The 16,249-nt window shown below is 49.8% G+C and overlaps 1 protein-coding gene across 3 annotated transcripts; it reads left to right on the plus strand.

The window, feature by feature from the left end:
* Nucleotides 1–5,821: 5,821 nt before the first annotated feature.
* On the plus strand, nucleotides 5,822–14,086 carry TMUB2 (transmembrane and ubiquitin like domain containing 2). Of its 3 annotated transcripts, none has more exons than XM_030540995.1 (3): nucleotides 5,822–6,016; nucleotides 9,424–10,020; nucleotides 11,089–14,086. In XM_030540995.1, exons 2-3 carry the CDS (start codon nucleotides 9,449–9,451, stop codon nucleotides 11,441–11,443), a joined length of 927 nt encoding a protein of 308 aa, XP_030396855.1. In that variant the 5' UTR covers nucleotides 5,822–6,016; nucleotides 9,424–9,448; the 3' UTR covers nucleotides 11,444–14,086. The 3 variants fall into 3 exon arrangements, with proteins under 3 accessions (XP_030396855.1, XP_030396854.1, XP_030396856.1); XM_030540994.1 differs by having other exon boundaries at nucleotides 5,823–6,025; XM_030540996.1 differs by lacking the exon at nucleotides 5,822–6,016 and adding an exon at nucleotides 7,314–7,583.
* Nucleotides 14,087–16,249: the final 2,163 nt, after the last annotated feature.

A 16,249-nucleotide genomic window follows, 5' to 3' on the forward strand; every position in this document is an offset into this window, starting at 1 on the left:
ATGGAATTTACATAGCACTTATCACCACCCCATTGTTCCCTCTGTGTTTTCTGCCCCCACCCCTAGGTCTGTCTGGGCTGTACAGCACCTACCGCAATAAACATGATTAATAATAGCACTTTGGTAAGTGTAGTCTGCCTCCTTACCTCCCTCCCCCGCCCCCCGAGGACCAGGGCCTCTTCTTAATTCCCTCCCTCCAATGATTAATAGCACTGGTGTTTACTGTTAAACAAAAACTATGCTCTACCCAACAAGTGGTTACTTTCCCTTAAACTGTGGTCTACTAGGTACAGCAGGGTCTGAATCTGGCCCCCCTGGGTCCTATCCCCAGTTCTGCCATTCCCTTGCCGGATGGCCTTGAGCAGGTTGCCACCTTGCTCTGTGCCTCAGTTTCCCCACATGTGAAATGTCCCTGGGTGAGAGTTAAACCCTATAACGAGGAAGGAACAAGTCCCTGGGGCCAGGCTGTGCTCCCAGCCCCACCCATGCTCTGACCCCTGGGGCCAGGGATGGATCCCAAAGGGCTAGGACAGGAGTTCAGGGACCCATCTTTACAGCAAAGCAGACTCAGCTACTGAGTTTGCACATTTTGTTAAAGTTACCCCACTTTCCAAATCCTCTCACTAAAGCCCTCATAGTGTAGTCTCACCGTAAAGCGTCTAAATCAGGGGTGGCCAACCTGTGGCTCCTTGTACAGGCACTGACTCCGGGGCTGGAGCTACAGGCGCCAACTTTATAATGTGCCGGGGGGGGGGGGTGCTCACTGCTCAACCTCTGGCCACCCCGGTCTAAATTCTTCATGAAGACCCTTTCTTTCCTGGAACCACTCCCTGCATTCCCATATCAGGGGATCAGATGTTTCTTTTAACCTGAAGTGTTTCCTAACCCAGCTTTGTGTCTAGTCAATAAATACCAAATATTATTCAAACCACAGCGACCAGTTACCAGTCTAAACTCGAGCACTTCACTGATCCTTTTAGAACTTTGGAGCAGCACATTATCCTCGATTTGGGGCAAACTTCAGACATTTCTTCCTCTTGTCTTCTTGGTCCACAATTCTTTCCATCGATTCTAACTTTTTAAGCTCCAGTCTGGACACAGAACTCAAGACTCGATACCCATCATCTATGACTGCTGCTCCTAATGCTCTACAAAGCATCAGCAGCGCTGTCTCATCTGCTCCCCAATTAATCCCAGCAATACTTAAAAGTCAACTAATCCTACCTTTGCATTTGTTTGTAATACTGTCTATGTGATAATAAGCTGACTTAGAAGTGCCAAACTATATAGCCAGAATCTTAAAACTGCATGCACCCATTCTCCATAAGATATCAAAGATGAGTGTAATTGATCTTTCTTCTAATGATGATCGTTCCATTTGTTTTAGGTAGTGAAAATTTAAATCCACAAACTTCTCCCCATTCCGAGACCTCCCTGAGCGCTCTGTTGAATCTCTCTCCAACCACTTGAATTCTCCTGTGTTTAACCCATTTAGTGCATCATCCACAATAAGGTAACTCCTACTCAGGCCCTTATGCCGTTTGGCGGATCATTTATCGTAATGTTAAACAAGGTAGAGCTGACAAACTCCCCATTGGCAACACTATAGATACCTGCTAAGGTTTTCTCTGTTCTGTCCGGTATGGTCCTCTTATTCAGAAAAATCTCTTATCCCCCACCAGACCGTTCTTCCTTCTATCCCTATCATGGACAACTTATATAACAAACCCTCCCTCCATAGTGTATCGTGCTTTTTCAACATCCAACCCCCTCAGTCACCATATACTCTGATCCTTAGACTTTTTTGTGTTTCTGTTTCTAATCTTACAATATGATCAGTTGCACCTCTCTCCCTCCTAAAACTGCTTTGCACTATTTAGGATTTCTTTTTTTTTCACCCAGTATGCAACTAGCCTCTTATTCAGGAGTGGCCAGCCTAAGCCTGAGAAGGAGACAGAATTTACCAATGTACGTTGCCAAAGAGCCACAGTAATACCTCAGCAGCCCCCCCGGTCAGCTCCCTCACCCACTCCCAGCACCTCCCGCCCACTGGCAGCTCTGCTGATCAGTGCCTCCTCCTCCCTCCTGGGAATGCAAGAGGCTCTAGGGGGGAGAAGCGAGGACACAGCAGACTCAGGGGAGTGGGCGGGAAGGGGTGAAGTGGGGGCAGGGCCTGTTGCAGAGCCAGGGGTTGAGCAGTGAGCACACACACACACCCCCCCCGGCACACTGGAAAGTTGGCACCTGTAACTCCAGCCCTGGAGTCGATGCCTATACAAGGAGCCGCATATTAACTTCTGAAGAGCCGCACGTGGCTCCGGAGCCACAGGTTGCCCCCCCCCCCACTTTTATTTATCATTCTCGCCATAATTTTCCCCACACAAAACATGAGGGCAATTGGCCTAGACAGCTGTTCTCAGAAGTAGCTTGCTTGACTTCTCAATTGGTATCACCGCACACTTCCATTCTACTGCTCTTACTCCTTTCCCCTATAGATTTACATAACTTTAATAAAACTCCTGCAATCCCGTCAGGTCAGGATATGTCATATAATGCTCAAATGCTACCCCTGGCGCAGTGTTTAACCTTTTATCTATAGCTGTGTTTCCGTTCCTGCATACTGAAGTTTTCATTCAGCACGCTGGCATTTTTCCAACTATTTAAGGATCTTACAATTTTCTTTGATAAATTTCCTTCCCCCCCCCCCAAATAATCTGTACTTTGATTCTCATCATTACTTGCTAGGATTTCTGCTTTTCCTTTGTTCAAATTTATCACTTGATCTTCTTCAGTAAGATCAGGGATAAAATTGTTATTCCTTCAGGTTCCATTCACTCTCTTAATTTGCTGGTAAACCTCTGACACCTGGGTATCTATTTTTCCAGAATACTTTTTCCAACTCTCTTTGTTAGGCCTCTTCCTAACCCTTTTTGGCACTGCCTTACTTCTTTTAGATGCCCTCGAAGTCTCACTGGTCGTTGTGATTGCAGCTTTTCTATACACCTTCTTTCTTTCTTTCTTTCTTTCTTTCTTTCTTCCAATCTCACATTTTTCATGCCACCACAGAACCGGGGTTCTGGTTTTAAGGCAATTCAGTATCTCACAAAATCTACTTTGGGTGCTGCCATAATTACTTTTATTACTGTGATGGAGTAGGGGCTGTCCGCATGGGGGATGGGAGAGCCGGGGATGTCTTTAGGTGAGGGACAGGATCTTTAAGCCTGTAATCTGAGCCAGGTAGGGGGTAGGGGGTAGCACCTTGGCCTGGGAAGCTGGACAAAGGAATCGGCAGGCTGGAGGAGGGGCAGGTCAGTTTCGGTTTTGGGCTGGATGAGGGGAATTCAGGGGATCCTATGCTGGACCCAAGCACCCTGAAACTCCAGAAGGACTCGATTGAGTGGTCCTGACTGTGCCTGCAAGCTCTGCTGTAACCTGCATTCCTGTTGTCCAATAAACCCTCTGTTTTACTGGCTGGCTGAGAGTCACTGTGGGTTCCAGGAAGAGGGGTGCAGGACCGGACCCCCCCCACACACTCCGTGACAATTACATTATCACAGAATTACTCTCACTTCTTACACACTTGTTGCTCAAGCACTCCTCACCTTTACTCCAGAAACGCTCATCAGCCCTTTTAAGTTCCAAGTAAGAGTTCCTCCAGTGTCTTCAATATCCCCCTCTCATTCATACATAAGTAGTTTAGGGAAATGATCACTTTCCCTTCCCTCTTCCTTGTAAATTTCCCACCTATATTTATTAGCTATATTGCTAGTTGCAATTCCCAGATCCAAACGGGAAAAGGAACCAGCAACTGAGCTAAACTTAGCCGGTGCTCCATTGTTATTACCAGATTGTGCTCATCAATGGACTGTTCCAAATGTTTGCCATTGCTAGCCGACTTTCCACTGCCCCATAATTCGTTATGGCTAAGGCTACAATTTTAGCATAGGTATTTTTATTAAAAAGTCACGGAGAGGACGCAGGCAACAAACGATAAATCACAGATTTATTGAAGCCCGAGCCCCGAATTTTCAAGAAGTCACAGAGGTCTCGTAAAATCACGGAATCAGTGACCCCTTTCACAGCTTCGTAGCCTTGGCTATGGTTATTCAGATCTCCACATTCAAGATATGAACTCGTTGGCTCTTAATTCTGAGCTCTCCAAGTCTTTACAGGGGTTGTAAATATTATACATCCTTAAAGAGGTATTTTTATTCTGCACTGGCGTCTCAGTAGCAGTATACTCAAAAGTCAGTTTCTTCACATGCATTTCAATATAACTCAAATTTTCCTTTATAAATGATTTCCTCCCCTTCACCTTGCTCTCTTGTATCTGACTCTGCTATATACTATGACCTTAAGAGACAACTTTTCCATCTTTTAGCCATGTTTCCTGTACACAGATATCAGGTTTGCCTTTCAGTTTTTAAAAAAAAGTCTTTGAGTGCCTGACCACATGCTCTTAAGCTTTATGCATTCCATCAAAAACACTTTTTACACCATTTAGTTAAACCACAGTATTGTCCTCTCTCAAAATGGCATGAATGCACTCTTGCCAAATTACTAGCATGCAAATACTTTTCTGCTACTTTTATTATAGTCTATTTTTTCCCCATTCTCCTTACAGTTTGCACAGTGCAAACAGGTCACTATGTCGTAACAATGTACCTTTCCCCTTACATGCATCCGACAAAGTGGGTATTCACCCACGAAAGCTCATGCTCCAAAATGTCTGTTAGTCTATAAGATGCCACAGGACTCTTTGCTGCTTTCCTCTTACTGGTTTTCTCCTCTTTCTCATGATGTTGTTTTGAATACCTTTTAGCAGCTTCTGCATAAGACATCGTGTTGATAATCCTTGTTTTGTATCTGAACATGCATATGTTTAGCTACCATACCTCCTCCATAAGCTGTACTGTGCTTATCCACATGGTTGCTACATTTTAGTTCTGTTCCTTCTACATATGAATGCTCTCCTTCGCATTATTTCACTTTATTTTTACTTTACTCACATTTGCCATGTTTCCAGACTTTCAGCATGTAGAACAGCTCAAAGGGGAACAGAATATATGGTTTCATCCAAAACATCTCCTATCGGAGCGTAACCCTGGCAGATAAAGCCCTTCTTCTAAATGTAAATTGCACAGCTGTGGACATTTGCTCTCACCTCCCTCCCACTAATTATTCACATAATGACTTGCCCTTGCTCCCCACCTCTACCTGCTCTATTTCCAGTCATTTCCAAGGGGACCCCATATATTTCCCTACTTGTTAGCATCCTACATTTGGGTGGTGGGCAGTCTGCTTTTATTGTCCTAGATTTTTAGTGTTAAGGCCTTTTTCAGGCTGTTCTTTAGCAATACACGACACCAGCACAGCAACGCCCGGTAATTTTCTAGCTCTTGGTAGATTTCCCAAGGCTTTTCCTGATACATTCAGCTATTTTCAAGGGATTAACATGGCTCTTTACCGCCTCGCTCGGCTGTAGAGCCCTGCAGGGGACGTGTTCTGTAATCCTGCTCCCACCCCACAACGTCTGCTCCCACATTCTGTGTCTTGAATCTTTACCGGGCTCCTGCTGTTGTGGCAGCAGGTCCTGCAGCCCCCCTAGGACCCCCGGCCAGATCCCAGACTCTACTCAGCACTTGGATAAACAATCCCTCCCCTTATATAGCCCGTAAAGCGGAAGCTCCTCCCCCTGGTCCAGGCCCCGCCCCTGCCTCACGAGGCCCCGCCCCTACTTCTAGGCCCCGCCCCCTCTGCCCGGCCATCTTGAAGGGATTTTTTTACGGGGGCGGGTTTGGATCATCCCGACCCCGCCCCTTCTCTCTCGGTTCGTCGCCTACGTCACCAGCCAGCGCCGACCTCTGCCCCGCCTCACGCCGCCAGGTCGCTTGCACGTCTGAGGCGCGGGCGTGAACGTCACTGTTTTCTGCGTGCGTGCTTGTGACGTAAGCGGCGTGTGCTTGGAACGTGAAGTGTATGGGGGGGGCCTTCGGACAGGAGGAGGCGACTGCGGGAGTGCCGGGTAAGTGGTAGTGCCCGTCCCGTCCGCCGCTACGGGGGTTTAACCCCCCGGCCCGACCCCCTCCCCCCGCTGCGGGGCTTTAACCCCCCGGCTCTGCCCCTCCCCCCGCTGCGGGGCTTTAACCCCCCCGGCCCGACCCCCTCCCCCCGCTACGGGGGTTTAACACCCAGGCTCTGCCCCTGCCCCCGCTACGGGGGTTTAACCACCTGGCCCGACCCCCTCCCCCCGCTACGGGGGTTTAACACCCCCCCCGGCTCTGCCCCTCCCCCCGCTGCGGGGCTTTAACCCCCCCTGGCCCGACCCCCTCCCCCCCTACGGGGCTTTAACCCCCAGGCTCTGCCCCTGCCCCCGCTACGGGGGTTTAACCACCTGGCCCGACCCCCTCCCCCCGCTACGGGGGTTTAACACCCCCCCCGGCTCTGCCCCTCCCCCCCCTACGGGGCTTTAACCCCCCGGCTCTGCCCCTCCCCCCGCTGCGGGGCTTTAACCCCCCCGGCCCGACCCCCTCCCCCCGCTACGGGGGTTTAACCCCCCCGGCCCGACCCCCTCCCCCCGCTGCGGGGGTTTAACCCCCCCTTGGATCGCCCTCCCCCCGGCTCCGCTCCTCCCCCCGCTACGGGGGTTTAACCGGCCCGGCCCCCTCCCCCCGTTACAGGGGTTTAGCACCCCTCTGGTTCAACCCCCCCCCCCGGCTCTGCTTCTCCCCCGCTGCGGGGGTTTAACACCCCCCTCGGCTCTGCCCCTCCCCCCGCTAAGGGGTTTAACCGGCCCGGCCCCCTCCCCCCGTTACGGGGGTTTAACACCCCCCCCCGGCTCTGCTTCTCCCCCGCTGCTGGGGTTTAACTCCCTCGGGCCGGCCCCCTCCCCCGGCTACGAGGGTTCAACCCCCCCGGATCGTCCCCTCCCGGCTCTGCCCCTGCCCCGCTACGGGGGTTTAACCGCCCCGGCCCGGCCCCCTCCCCCGCTAAAGGGGTTTAACCCCTCCCGGATTGCTCCCCCTGCTCTGCCCCTCCCCCCGCTATGGGGGTTTAATCCCCCCCGGGATCGCCCCCTCCCCAGCTCTGCACCCCTCTTCCGGCTTGATCCCCCTCCCCCGCTGTCAGGGCTGTGTCATCTCTTGGGAACATGACGCGCACACACTCGCTATTAATGCCACCTCCCTGCTCGCTCGGAGTCATTAACCTTCAGGTAACTGCCCCGGCCCAGGTTTCTGTCTGCAGGTACCTGTCTGGCCCACAGAAAAGGGCAGGGGAAAGTCATGACTCCGGGAGTGTTAGATTCTTCCTCTATGCGCCATGCGGGTGTCCCGCCTGTCTCAGACAGGGCAGCCCTGGGCTTCTGGTCCCGCTGGGTTGGGTGTGTGCCAGGTCTTTCATCATCTTCGGTTTTTGCAGCAAGGTAAGGGGAGAAAAGGATTCAGCACTCCATGAAATGGCAGAACATGTCCTCTCCTTTCAAAAGATGGCACCCTCGCCACGCGCAGACCGGTGCCTTCTTACATGGCACTAACGATGATGCTGAGTGTGTGAATAGCATAGATACTTCCCAGAAGCTCTGCGTAAGTATTAGCCAGGCCAACCCTCAGCGCCCCACCTGTGAGGTAGCTACGGCAAGTGAGTGAATGTTCCCATTTTACAGATGAGGAAAGTGAGAGACCGACTGGGATGGGGAAGTGACTTATCCATGGTCATATAAAGAGCCAGTGGCAGAGCCAGGACTACAACCCAGAAGTCCTGACTCCAAGTCCCCCTCACCAAACACTAGATCACAGTCTTCCATGGTAAACTGAACTGAATCCATGATTGTAAACATTGAGGGACTAATCTGTGTGACACTTATTCCCAACATTTAGTTTCTCTACTTATGATTTCAAGTTCAGGTCTTTGTCACAGGGACTTGCTTCTAAGAGATGTGGAAGAAGAGGGGTTGGCTGTTTCTCTAATGAAAAGCTGAGTAACTGCAGACTGTGGCAATATGTTTGTTTCCTTTTCTAAAAATGTCTGAGTTGTGAGTGGGCATGTCTTTCCCTGATCCATGGAAGCACTGTGTGTGCCCAGTCTTTTAAACTTTTCTGTGTCTTTGCTTTGCTATTCTAGAGCACTTTCACATTATTTTCCGAGACCTTTAAAAATGAATGAGTTGACCTTCACGAGCCTCCTATGAAATGGGTTGATATCACCATTCACATTTTGCAGATGGGGAAACTGAGGTACAAAGCTGACCTGTCCAATGCGCAGAACCCATGAGTTCAGTGGTTAAGGCCCAGAATGTGTTCTTTCCTCATCTGTGAGACGTGCTAGTTTGTTCTGATTTTACAGTTCCTATGTTACACTTACATCCTCTGCTGTGGAAGAATTTCTCCTTGCAATTTAAATTTAAATAATTGAAGATATCCTATCTCTTAGAACTGGAAGGCACCTCGAAAGGTCATTGAGTCCAGCCCCCTGCCTTCACTAGCAGGACCAAGTACTGATTTTTGCCCCAGATCCCTACGTGGGCCTCTTTTAAGGATTGAACTGGGTTTAGCAGGCCAATGCTCAAACCACTGAGCTATCTCCTCCCCCTCTTCTTAAATGGCTATTACTTCTTAAATGTTGTCACTGTATTTGGTTGGGGATGTGTCATACTGAATAGTCCATTATACCAGCATTAATGAAGGAGCTGCTGTGGAAAAAGCTGATTTGCTAAATTGATTTTGATATTTAAGTTTCATAACGTGGTCTTGCTTTGCTTCTATCTGTGTTAACTTTCTCTCGTTCTCTGTATTGTCTTCCTTCCTTCTCGTCTTATCTAGGCCAGTAAACATGAGTGTAAGAGAACCCTTCCTCTCCCACCCATTTGTTGTGCAGTTGGTAGATACGCTAAGGGCAGTTGCGTGTCAAATCTAAAAAGTGAACTTTGCCAGAAAACAGGCCAGAAGTCCCCATTGCTGGACAGCAACTGTTTATGTTCAGTGCTGGGATTGTGTGGCAAAGTTGAGCTAGGAGGAAAACAGCTACACGGTGCTTGAATGTGGCCGTCACGTTCTGGGGAGTCATAAAAACCAACCAGCCGTAGTTATTTCTGCCATGTCTGCTCCTCGGCTAGAGGATAAAGAACTAAGACGACATTAGGAGAGCCTGGCTCATTTTCTTTCATGTTAACCTGGCTGGTTACGGTTCCCTTCCCTGCTTGCTGTGCATGTCCCAGTTGATGGGTTCTTGTGCTCTTTGTTTTTAAAGAAAAGGGACAAACATTAAAACAGAACAAGGGACTCAGCAATTGGAAAGGCAGAAACTACTGCTTCTCACGCCCTGGTTCTTTCCATTTAGGCTCCACACCGCCTCAGTTCGTTCCCCTTCTGGAGCACCATCCTTTTGTTGGTTCATGGCTAGAGTTGAGTTCTCTTTTCTTTGCAGCTGAGCTCCTGCAAGAAGCCAAGAGATGAAGCCCCCTGGCATGACCATCATTGAAGGTGTGGGGGATGAAGTAACGGTGGTGACTGGTGTGGTGGTTCTTGTCCTGGCTCTGGTTCTGGCGTGGCTTTCTACTTACGTAGCAGATGGCAACAACCAGCTTTTGGGAACTATTGTCACCACGGGCGAATCCTCGGTGATCCATCTCAGCCACGTCGAACGGTACGTGGGGAATTCAGTAACGTCAGAGCCTACTGAGCCCCAGGGGTCCGCTGATAGTGCAGAAGAAAAGGCCGAAGAGGAAGGGGGTGCTGCATCCAACTTGGGCCCTGCAGTTGAGCAGGGGGGCAACGGCAGCACCTCTGAGTCCAGCCTCGACCATCTGCTGAACATACAAGGCTTGCCCAAAAGGACCTCATCCAGCGAGTCTGGTGCCCTAGAACAGCCGGGCCAAGAGAGCCAAGGAACCTCGCAAATGTCACACATCAGGGAGGAGAGTGAACCAGGCTCTGGGCTCATCAAAGTGCGTCTCAAGTTCCTCAACGACACGGAAGAGGTGGCCATGGTGAGACCGGAAGACACCGTGGGTGTTCTCAAGAGGTAAGTTGCACGTAAGAGACATCAAGGGGATTTTCAGTCTATGGGGAAAGGATCCCACCTGAATCTGAGGCCCAAAGTTAAAGTGAGCAAACCTCCCCCAACAAGCACTGCCACAGGTTCTGTGAGGATTGTCCCTTTGTGTGTCTGTAGCCCAGTGCAGTGGAGCCTCTAGGCAGTGCCCGGTTATAAATGTGTAGGAACAATTAAATCTCTCTCTGGGATGTCTAACGAAGTGCCCCTCGCTGGTAAGTGATGGCTTGGATGGATTTGGCTCTTACTGTGTATAAATGTCAGTCTGTGCTATTACAGCCCTTTTCATCAGTACATCTCAGAGCAGATCAGTAGCCTCATCCATGTTTTTACCACTGGGGAAACAGGCACAGAAGGGGAAGTGACTTGCCCAAGGTCAGCTAGCAACCCAGTGGCAGAGCTGGGACTAGAACCCAGCTTTCCTGAGTCCCACTCCAGTGCCCAACCCACTAGGCCTCAGGGGGTATGAACAGAACAGAGAATCATTAAGTGATCCATCCCCTCAGCTTCTGGCAAACAGGGGCTAGGGACACCATCCCTGCCCATCCTGGCTAACAGCCATTGATGGACCTGTCCCCCCGAAACTTATCTAGTTCTTTTTTGAATCCTGTTATGGTCAAGAGGTAAACCCTAAAGGCTATAACGTGCTCTGGGACAAAGGCTATCTTGCACAGTGGGGCTAATCTGGATTGGAGCCTCTAGGGGCTGGTGTAATGCACAAACAAACAACTGTTTGACCCCATTGTGACCATGGTTTCATTTTCAGTGGCAGCTAGAATTGGCAGGAGCAGTCAGCGGGGTGTGTAACTTCCCCACTCTGTAAACCTAAACTCCTAGTTAGTAGCTGATGTGTTTCAGGAAGGATGGTGAAATTGACCGTCACTTACTGACTACATTTGAATCCTGGATCCTGATGAGGTTTAACCTTGCTGCATTGTTTGGGTTTTACACAAGTCAGTAGCCCAGTTTTGGCTGCCTTTAGGACTGGTTTTTAAAGCCTCTCTTCTAAACTTTGCCTCTTTCTGTTTCCCTAAAAAGCAAATATTTCCCAGGACAAGAAAATCAGATGAAGTTTATCTATCAGGGCCAGCTACTCCAGGACCAGGCACGGACCCTCCGCTCCCTCAATATCATGGACAACTGTGTGATCCATTGCCACTTGTCACAGACCGCCAGCTCCCCCCTTCCTGACTCAGGGGTCACCTCAGCAGAAGCAGCAGGGGTCACGGTGAACATAGGGAATCTAATGCTCCCTGTTTTCATGGTGATGCTGGCTGTGATATGGTACTGCCGGATCAACTACCGCCAATTCTTCACTGCGCCGGCCACGGTCTCCTTGGTTGGGGTGACTGTCTTCTTCAGTTTCCTGGTTTTTGGGATGTACGGCCGATAAGAGGCAAAGTTGGAGGGGCAGATACTCCTGTCTGTCCCTTTAATTGGAACCCAGCATTTGTTGTATAGCTTGTTTTAAATGTGCTGTGACAAACAGTGTCAGGGAAAGGGGCTGGGAGCCCAAGGAACCCCCTTGCCTGCTCAAATACTAGAGAACCTTCTGTATCCAGCAATGTGGAAGAGAGACCCCTAGATTCACTGTTTCCTCGCCTTGCTGCTGCTTAATGAGAGAGACTTTGTTCCTCCATCACAGGGGACAGCTTTGCCAGGTGCTGCTTGTGTGCGCTAACTGACCTGTTTCATTTATGGCATGAGATGAAGTGTCACTCTCAAGGCACTGCTGCAGCTCCTCAGGTAGAGATGAGGAGAGAGACCTTCTGTCCCTTGCCTCATGAACATCTTTTAAACAGCCTTAGCCTGTGTACTCTGAGCCTGTCTCAGCTGTGTGAAGGAGTCCCATAAAAAGAGCCACTTTCTAGCCTGGCAGAAAGCAACTCTGGCTTCATGGTTTGTCCTCTCTGCTGTAGGTGAATGGGCCCTGTTAGAACGCAGCTGCTGGAGCATTGCATGCTCAGGCTTGCTTTAGGATAGGCCAGACTCCCAAGACCGGACTCTGTGGTGATGAGACAGCATGTCACCCTGCTGTGATCCTGCATGGTACTTCCATCACTTTGCCACTCCTGCAAGAGGCTAGGGGCTGCCTTCCCGGATTACACACTGAGCTGGCTCACTCAGCACGTGTGCACTCCACCAGGGCCTAGGCACCCCTTTCAGGGGCCTGGGGCTGCCTGGCACCTTCTCCCTGCTTGAGCAGGCTTGCTTTGTATTTAATGTGCTAATTCTAAAGACCAAATATTCTCACTGGCACCTGGTGCAAATGGGAGGGAAGGATTTTTAAAGGAATACTTTTTAAATAGAAGGTTGCAACTTCTGCTGAGTGCTCTTCCCCGGGGAGGAGGTAGACTTGTGCCTATCCGACACTTTGAGACAAATGTTTAAACTTTCTTTAGAGCACTTTCCTCCCCACCCTTGTTTTCTATGGATGCATTTATAAAGACAGGCCCTACAGTGGATTTTGTTTAAAGTGAGATAATGAACATGTTGAAAGTTGCTCCTGGTTGTTGAAGGTAGCGTTTTATTTTGCATGGGGGCAGAGGAGAAACTGCCTGCATGCACAGGAGTGCAAGAAGTATGAACGTGTGAGGAACGCACAGGGCTGAGAAGCAGCAGGGGGAAATAGGCCTACAGGAGCCCTGCAGCTACCTGGTTTACAGCTGAGGCCTTGCCTACAGGAGGGAACTTGGCCAGAATAGCTAGACCCAAATAAGCTATTCTGAAATAGCTGCTCCTGTGAACACTTTAGGACATGTCTATGCAACCAGGACAGCGTTCTCCCATCAGCATAACAACCCCATCTCTGCAAGAGACAGAAGCTACATCTCCCACCAACAGTGTGGGGTGGGAGGGGAGTGCTTAAGTTGATGTAACTCATGTTGTTTTGGGGGAAGGTCTCTTTTTCACACCCCTGAGCCATCTAAGTTACATTGAGTTAAGCTTTAGTGTAGACCAGTCTCTCAAATGTTTTCTTTTTAAATCCCAGAATTACTGTTTTGTGAGGGGAGTGATTATTCCAGAACAGAGCATCCAGCTGGAGGGTTATTCCAGGGAGTTCAGTTACTCCCCTAGACAAGGGGTGTCACTTAAGCAGCACCCTTCCCACCCCCTCAAAAAAAAAAAAAAAAAAAACACTGGGCACAATTGAACAGATATGGAAGTGCTTATGGATAGACCTTATTCTGCTTCCTGAGCAAGAATTAGCCCTATTAGCATAATAGATTCCCAGCAGGGCTTTTACTAGGATAACAATCTTGGTACAAAACCCACACCCTTACCTGAAGTAGTTATACTAGTGCAAAAAGCCTTTAGGGCAGGCCTCTGGCCTTGTGTGACGGTCATAGCCCGGAGATTGGCTTCTACTCTAAAAATCACAAGCAGTAAGTCTCTCAGGTCTCAGTGCATGACATTTCCCCCCCCACCCCCCCAGTCCCTTCCAGTCCAGTTTGGCTGCAAACGGTGCAAGCTGCCACACAAACTCCCATTCTTCCTCAGGCAGTTTAACAGTTAGAGATAAACTCTTGGGGGAATGGGGAGCGGCTTGAATTTAAAAAAAAACAAAACCCCCAAACCCCACAGTTCTTATAACCATTACCACTTCCCCCCCACAGCTGTAGTTCTAGTCAGAAGGGGAGACAGTAGCACTTCAATGACATTATACAGAAAAGAGGCTTTGATACCAAGTCAAGATGCATTTTATTTACAGGGGCAGCCACAATCCACTAATGGAATACACAGATTTTACAAAGTTGGAACTACCTGTACAGGATGGATTACATATGCAAAAATAAAAATTTCAAGACCACAGTACAGTACTTACCCCACCTTCCCCCATGTGATCACCACCTGTGTCATTTCCCAGCCCCTGACAGTTGTGTTGAGGGGGACAAATGGGAAGTCACAGGTGCAGGTGTTTATATCATCATTACCAATTAAAACCCTCCTCACGACCAGTCTCATGATAGAATGCAGGGTTTCAAGTGAAGCAGGCTTACCTTACAAATAAACAAAAAAATTAAAAAAAAAAAAAGGGACTGGGGGAGGGGTGATACAGAGCCTGTGATTAAGAAAAAAAAACCAAGCAGCCTGGATCATTCTCTCAGCAGCTGCACGTAAAACTCGAATGCAGCTATGCTTCCCAAGGATTTCCACCAGCAGCTGCAGTATGGGGTGCAGCCTGGGCTCCTTTGCGTTGTTTTCTCTTGGGCCTGGCTTTCTGAAGTTGCAGGACTCAAGCAGTTCACAACAGCCCTGTCCACAATGTTGTGGTACCTCCATGGTAGCCACCGAGGCAGGGTAATTTACTATCAAACTGAGGAGGTAGATGAGCAGCCACACTTAGAACTACCACGGTCCTTCTCTGCAGGAAGGATTTTAGTCCCACCAATTAGGCAGGTTATTTTAATATGCTGTGCAGGATAAAGGTATTAACCCTCCACTATCCACTTGCCTTCCACGCACTGTGCTGTAGTGACCCACACAACACATATCAGCAACATGCAGTTTAAGCCTAGAGGTAAAAGCCAGATCTGTCCTGTCCCAGACCCCACTGCCGATGTGTTACTACAGCAGAGTGGGCTTCCTTCCACCAAAAGAGGATCTAGATCAACACACTGGTGCTGCAGGAGAGTGGTCCAGGCCTGGGCCCTCGAGGTTCTATTGTTCCTACTGTTGACAAGCCCAGATGCCGCGGAAATGATCCTTTTAAGAGTCCCGGCTCGGGGCAAACGACAGCGTCTAGAGATGCTTGATTCAGAATTGCATGTAGGAGCCCCATGCAGCTATGCCCCAAAGCTAGCAGCATCGTTTCCACTCGAAGCCACAGAGTCTGCAGCTACATCGACTGGAAAGCCATGTAAAGAGACGTCAACCACATCCAGAGAGAGCTCGGACACCCCGTGCAGGTGCACCAGCAGGCAGGGCTTAAAATGACCACAAGCCAGGAGTCAAACTGGAGACTGCGGCTGAGTGTCTCCCTGACTCTGAGCTGGAGAAGCTGCATAGCTCAAAGGGAGGGATACATTGTTCCCTTGTACAAGCAGTAAATGAGGTGCAGTGATCACCTCCACTAAGACTAGCCATCTCATCTCAACCGGCTTGTAGGGGACAACTCAATCCCACACACTTGCAAAGCAGTTCATAGGGACACACAGGCAATCCTGTCATTCTAAAGCTCTGAGCCCCCCTATGATCCTGGCACACCCTGTCCAAGGGGGCATTGGACTCACTAGCAGAGGGCACCACTGCAGGTCAGTGCCCAGTCCACAGGGTCAAATGCTTGTGTGTGTGAGACACCTGCCTCCAGCTCACACCCTGAATCTCTGCCACCCCTTTCATAAATTCATCCACCGTTCAAGACTATCATGATTTTTACCCTAGATTAAAAACTAGACTCCCTCCCTCCCCCAAGAAGGGCAAGGGATGAAGAGGCAACTTGTGATTAACCTACCTGCACGCAAGTTGAAATGGACACCTAACTTGGAGGGATTCCTCCCCTCCCTTAAAGATATACTTCCTCTTCCCCAGAGGCCTATTCTCTGCAGCCAGATCCTGCCTTCTAAATATGTAACAGCAGGAGTTTAGGACACAGACAAGGGAGCACAGGTCAGAGTCTAGCTCAGAACAGAGGTTTCTAGGGTCAGACAGGTGCATTTCGTAAGTTACCTTAGCCAGGGAATCAGCAAGGCCGTTTGCACTATGGGCCTCACTTCCTATTTGCCAGCCCCAATCGGTGCTGCAGGCACCTGGAGACTGTACTGGGGAGCCAAGACAAACGCTGCATGGGAACGGCTGGGTCTGCACACACACACCTCTTTGCAGGGAGTGACCCACGGAACAGAAGGAAGGTGTAGCGATACCAGAACCACAATGGGCAGAGCATGCATCTCTGCAGGCCACTAGCCGCCTCTGACTACAGCTGAGGCACATGGCACACGGCACACACATTTGCCGAGTGTCAAAGGTGCCTCCCTCCACTCCCCCTCGGTAAAACCAGGGGGCCAGTCTCAATCTAGGGGTGTGCACCGGGCCTGCCTTGACCTGTAACATCAAGATGCAGCCCTCACCGTGACCAAGCAGCTAGCGCTGCATGAAAGCTCTGCTCAAAAGGATGCCTTTGGGTTCCTGCCCTTTCATTGAGGGCACCCCACAGGCCCCTCCAGAGCAGAGCAGCGCAGCATGCACGAGAGGGCGG

The sequence above is a fragment of the Gopherus evgoodei genome, chromosome 23 (genome assembly GCF_007399415.2).
Source record: "Gopherus evgoodei ecotype Sinaloan lineage chromosome 23, rGopEvg1_v1.p, whole genome shotgun sequence".
Taxonomy (NCBI): Eukaryota; Metazoa; Chordata; order Testudines; family Testudinidae; genus Gopherus; species Gopherus evgoodei.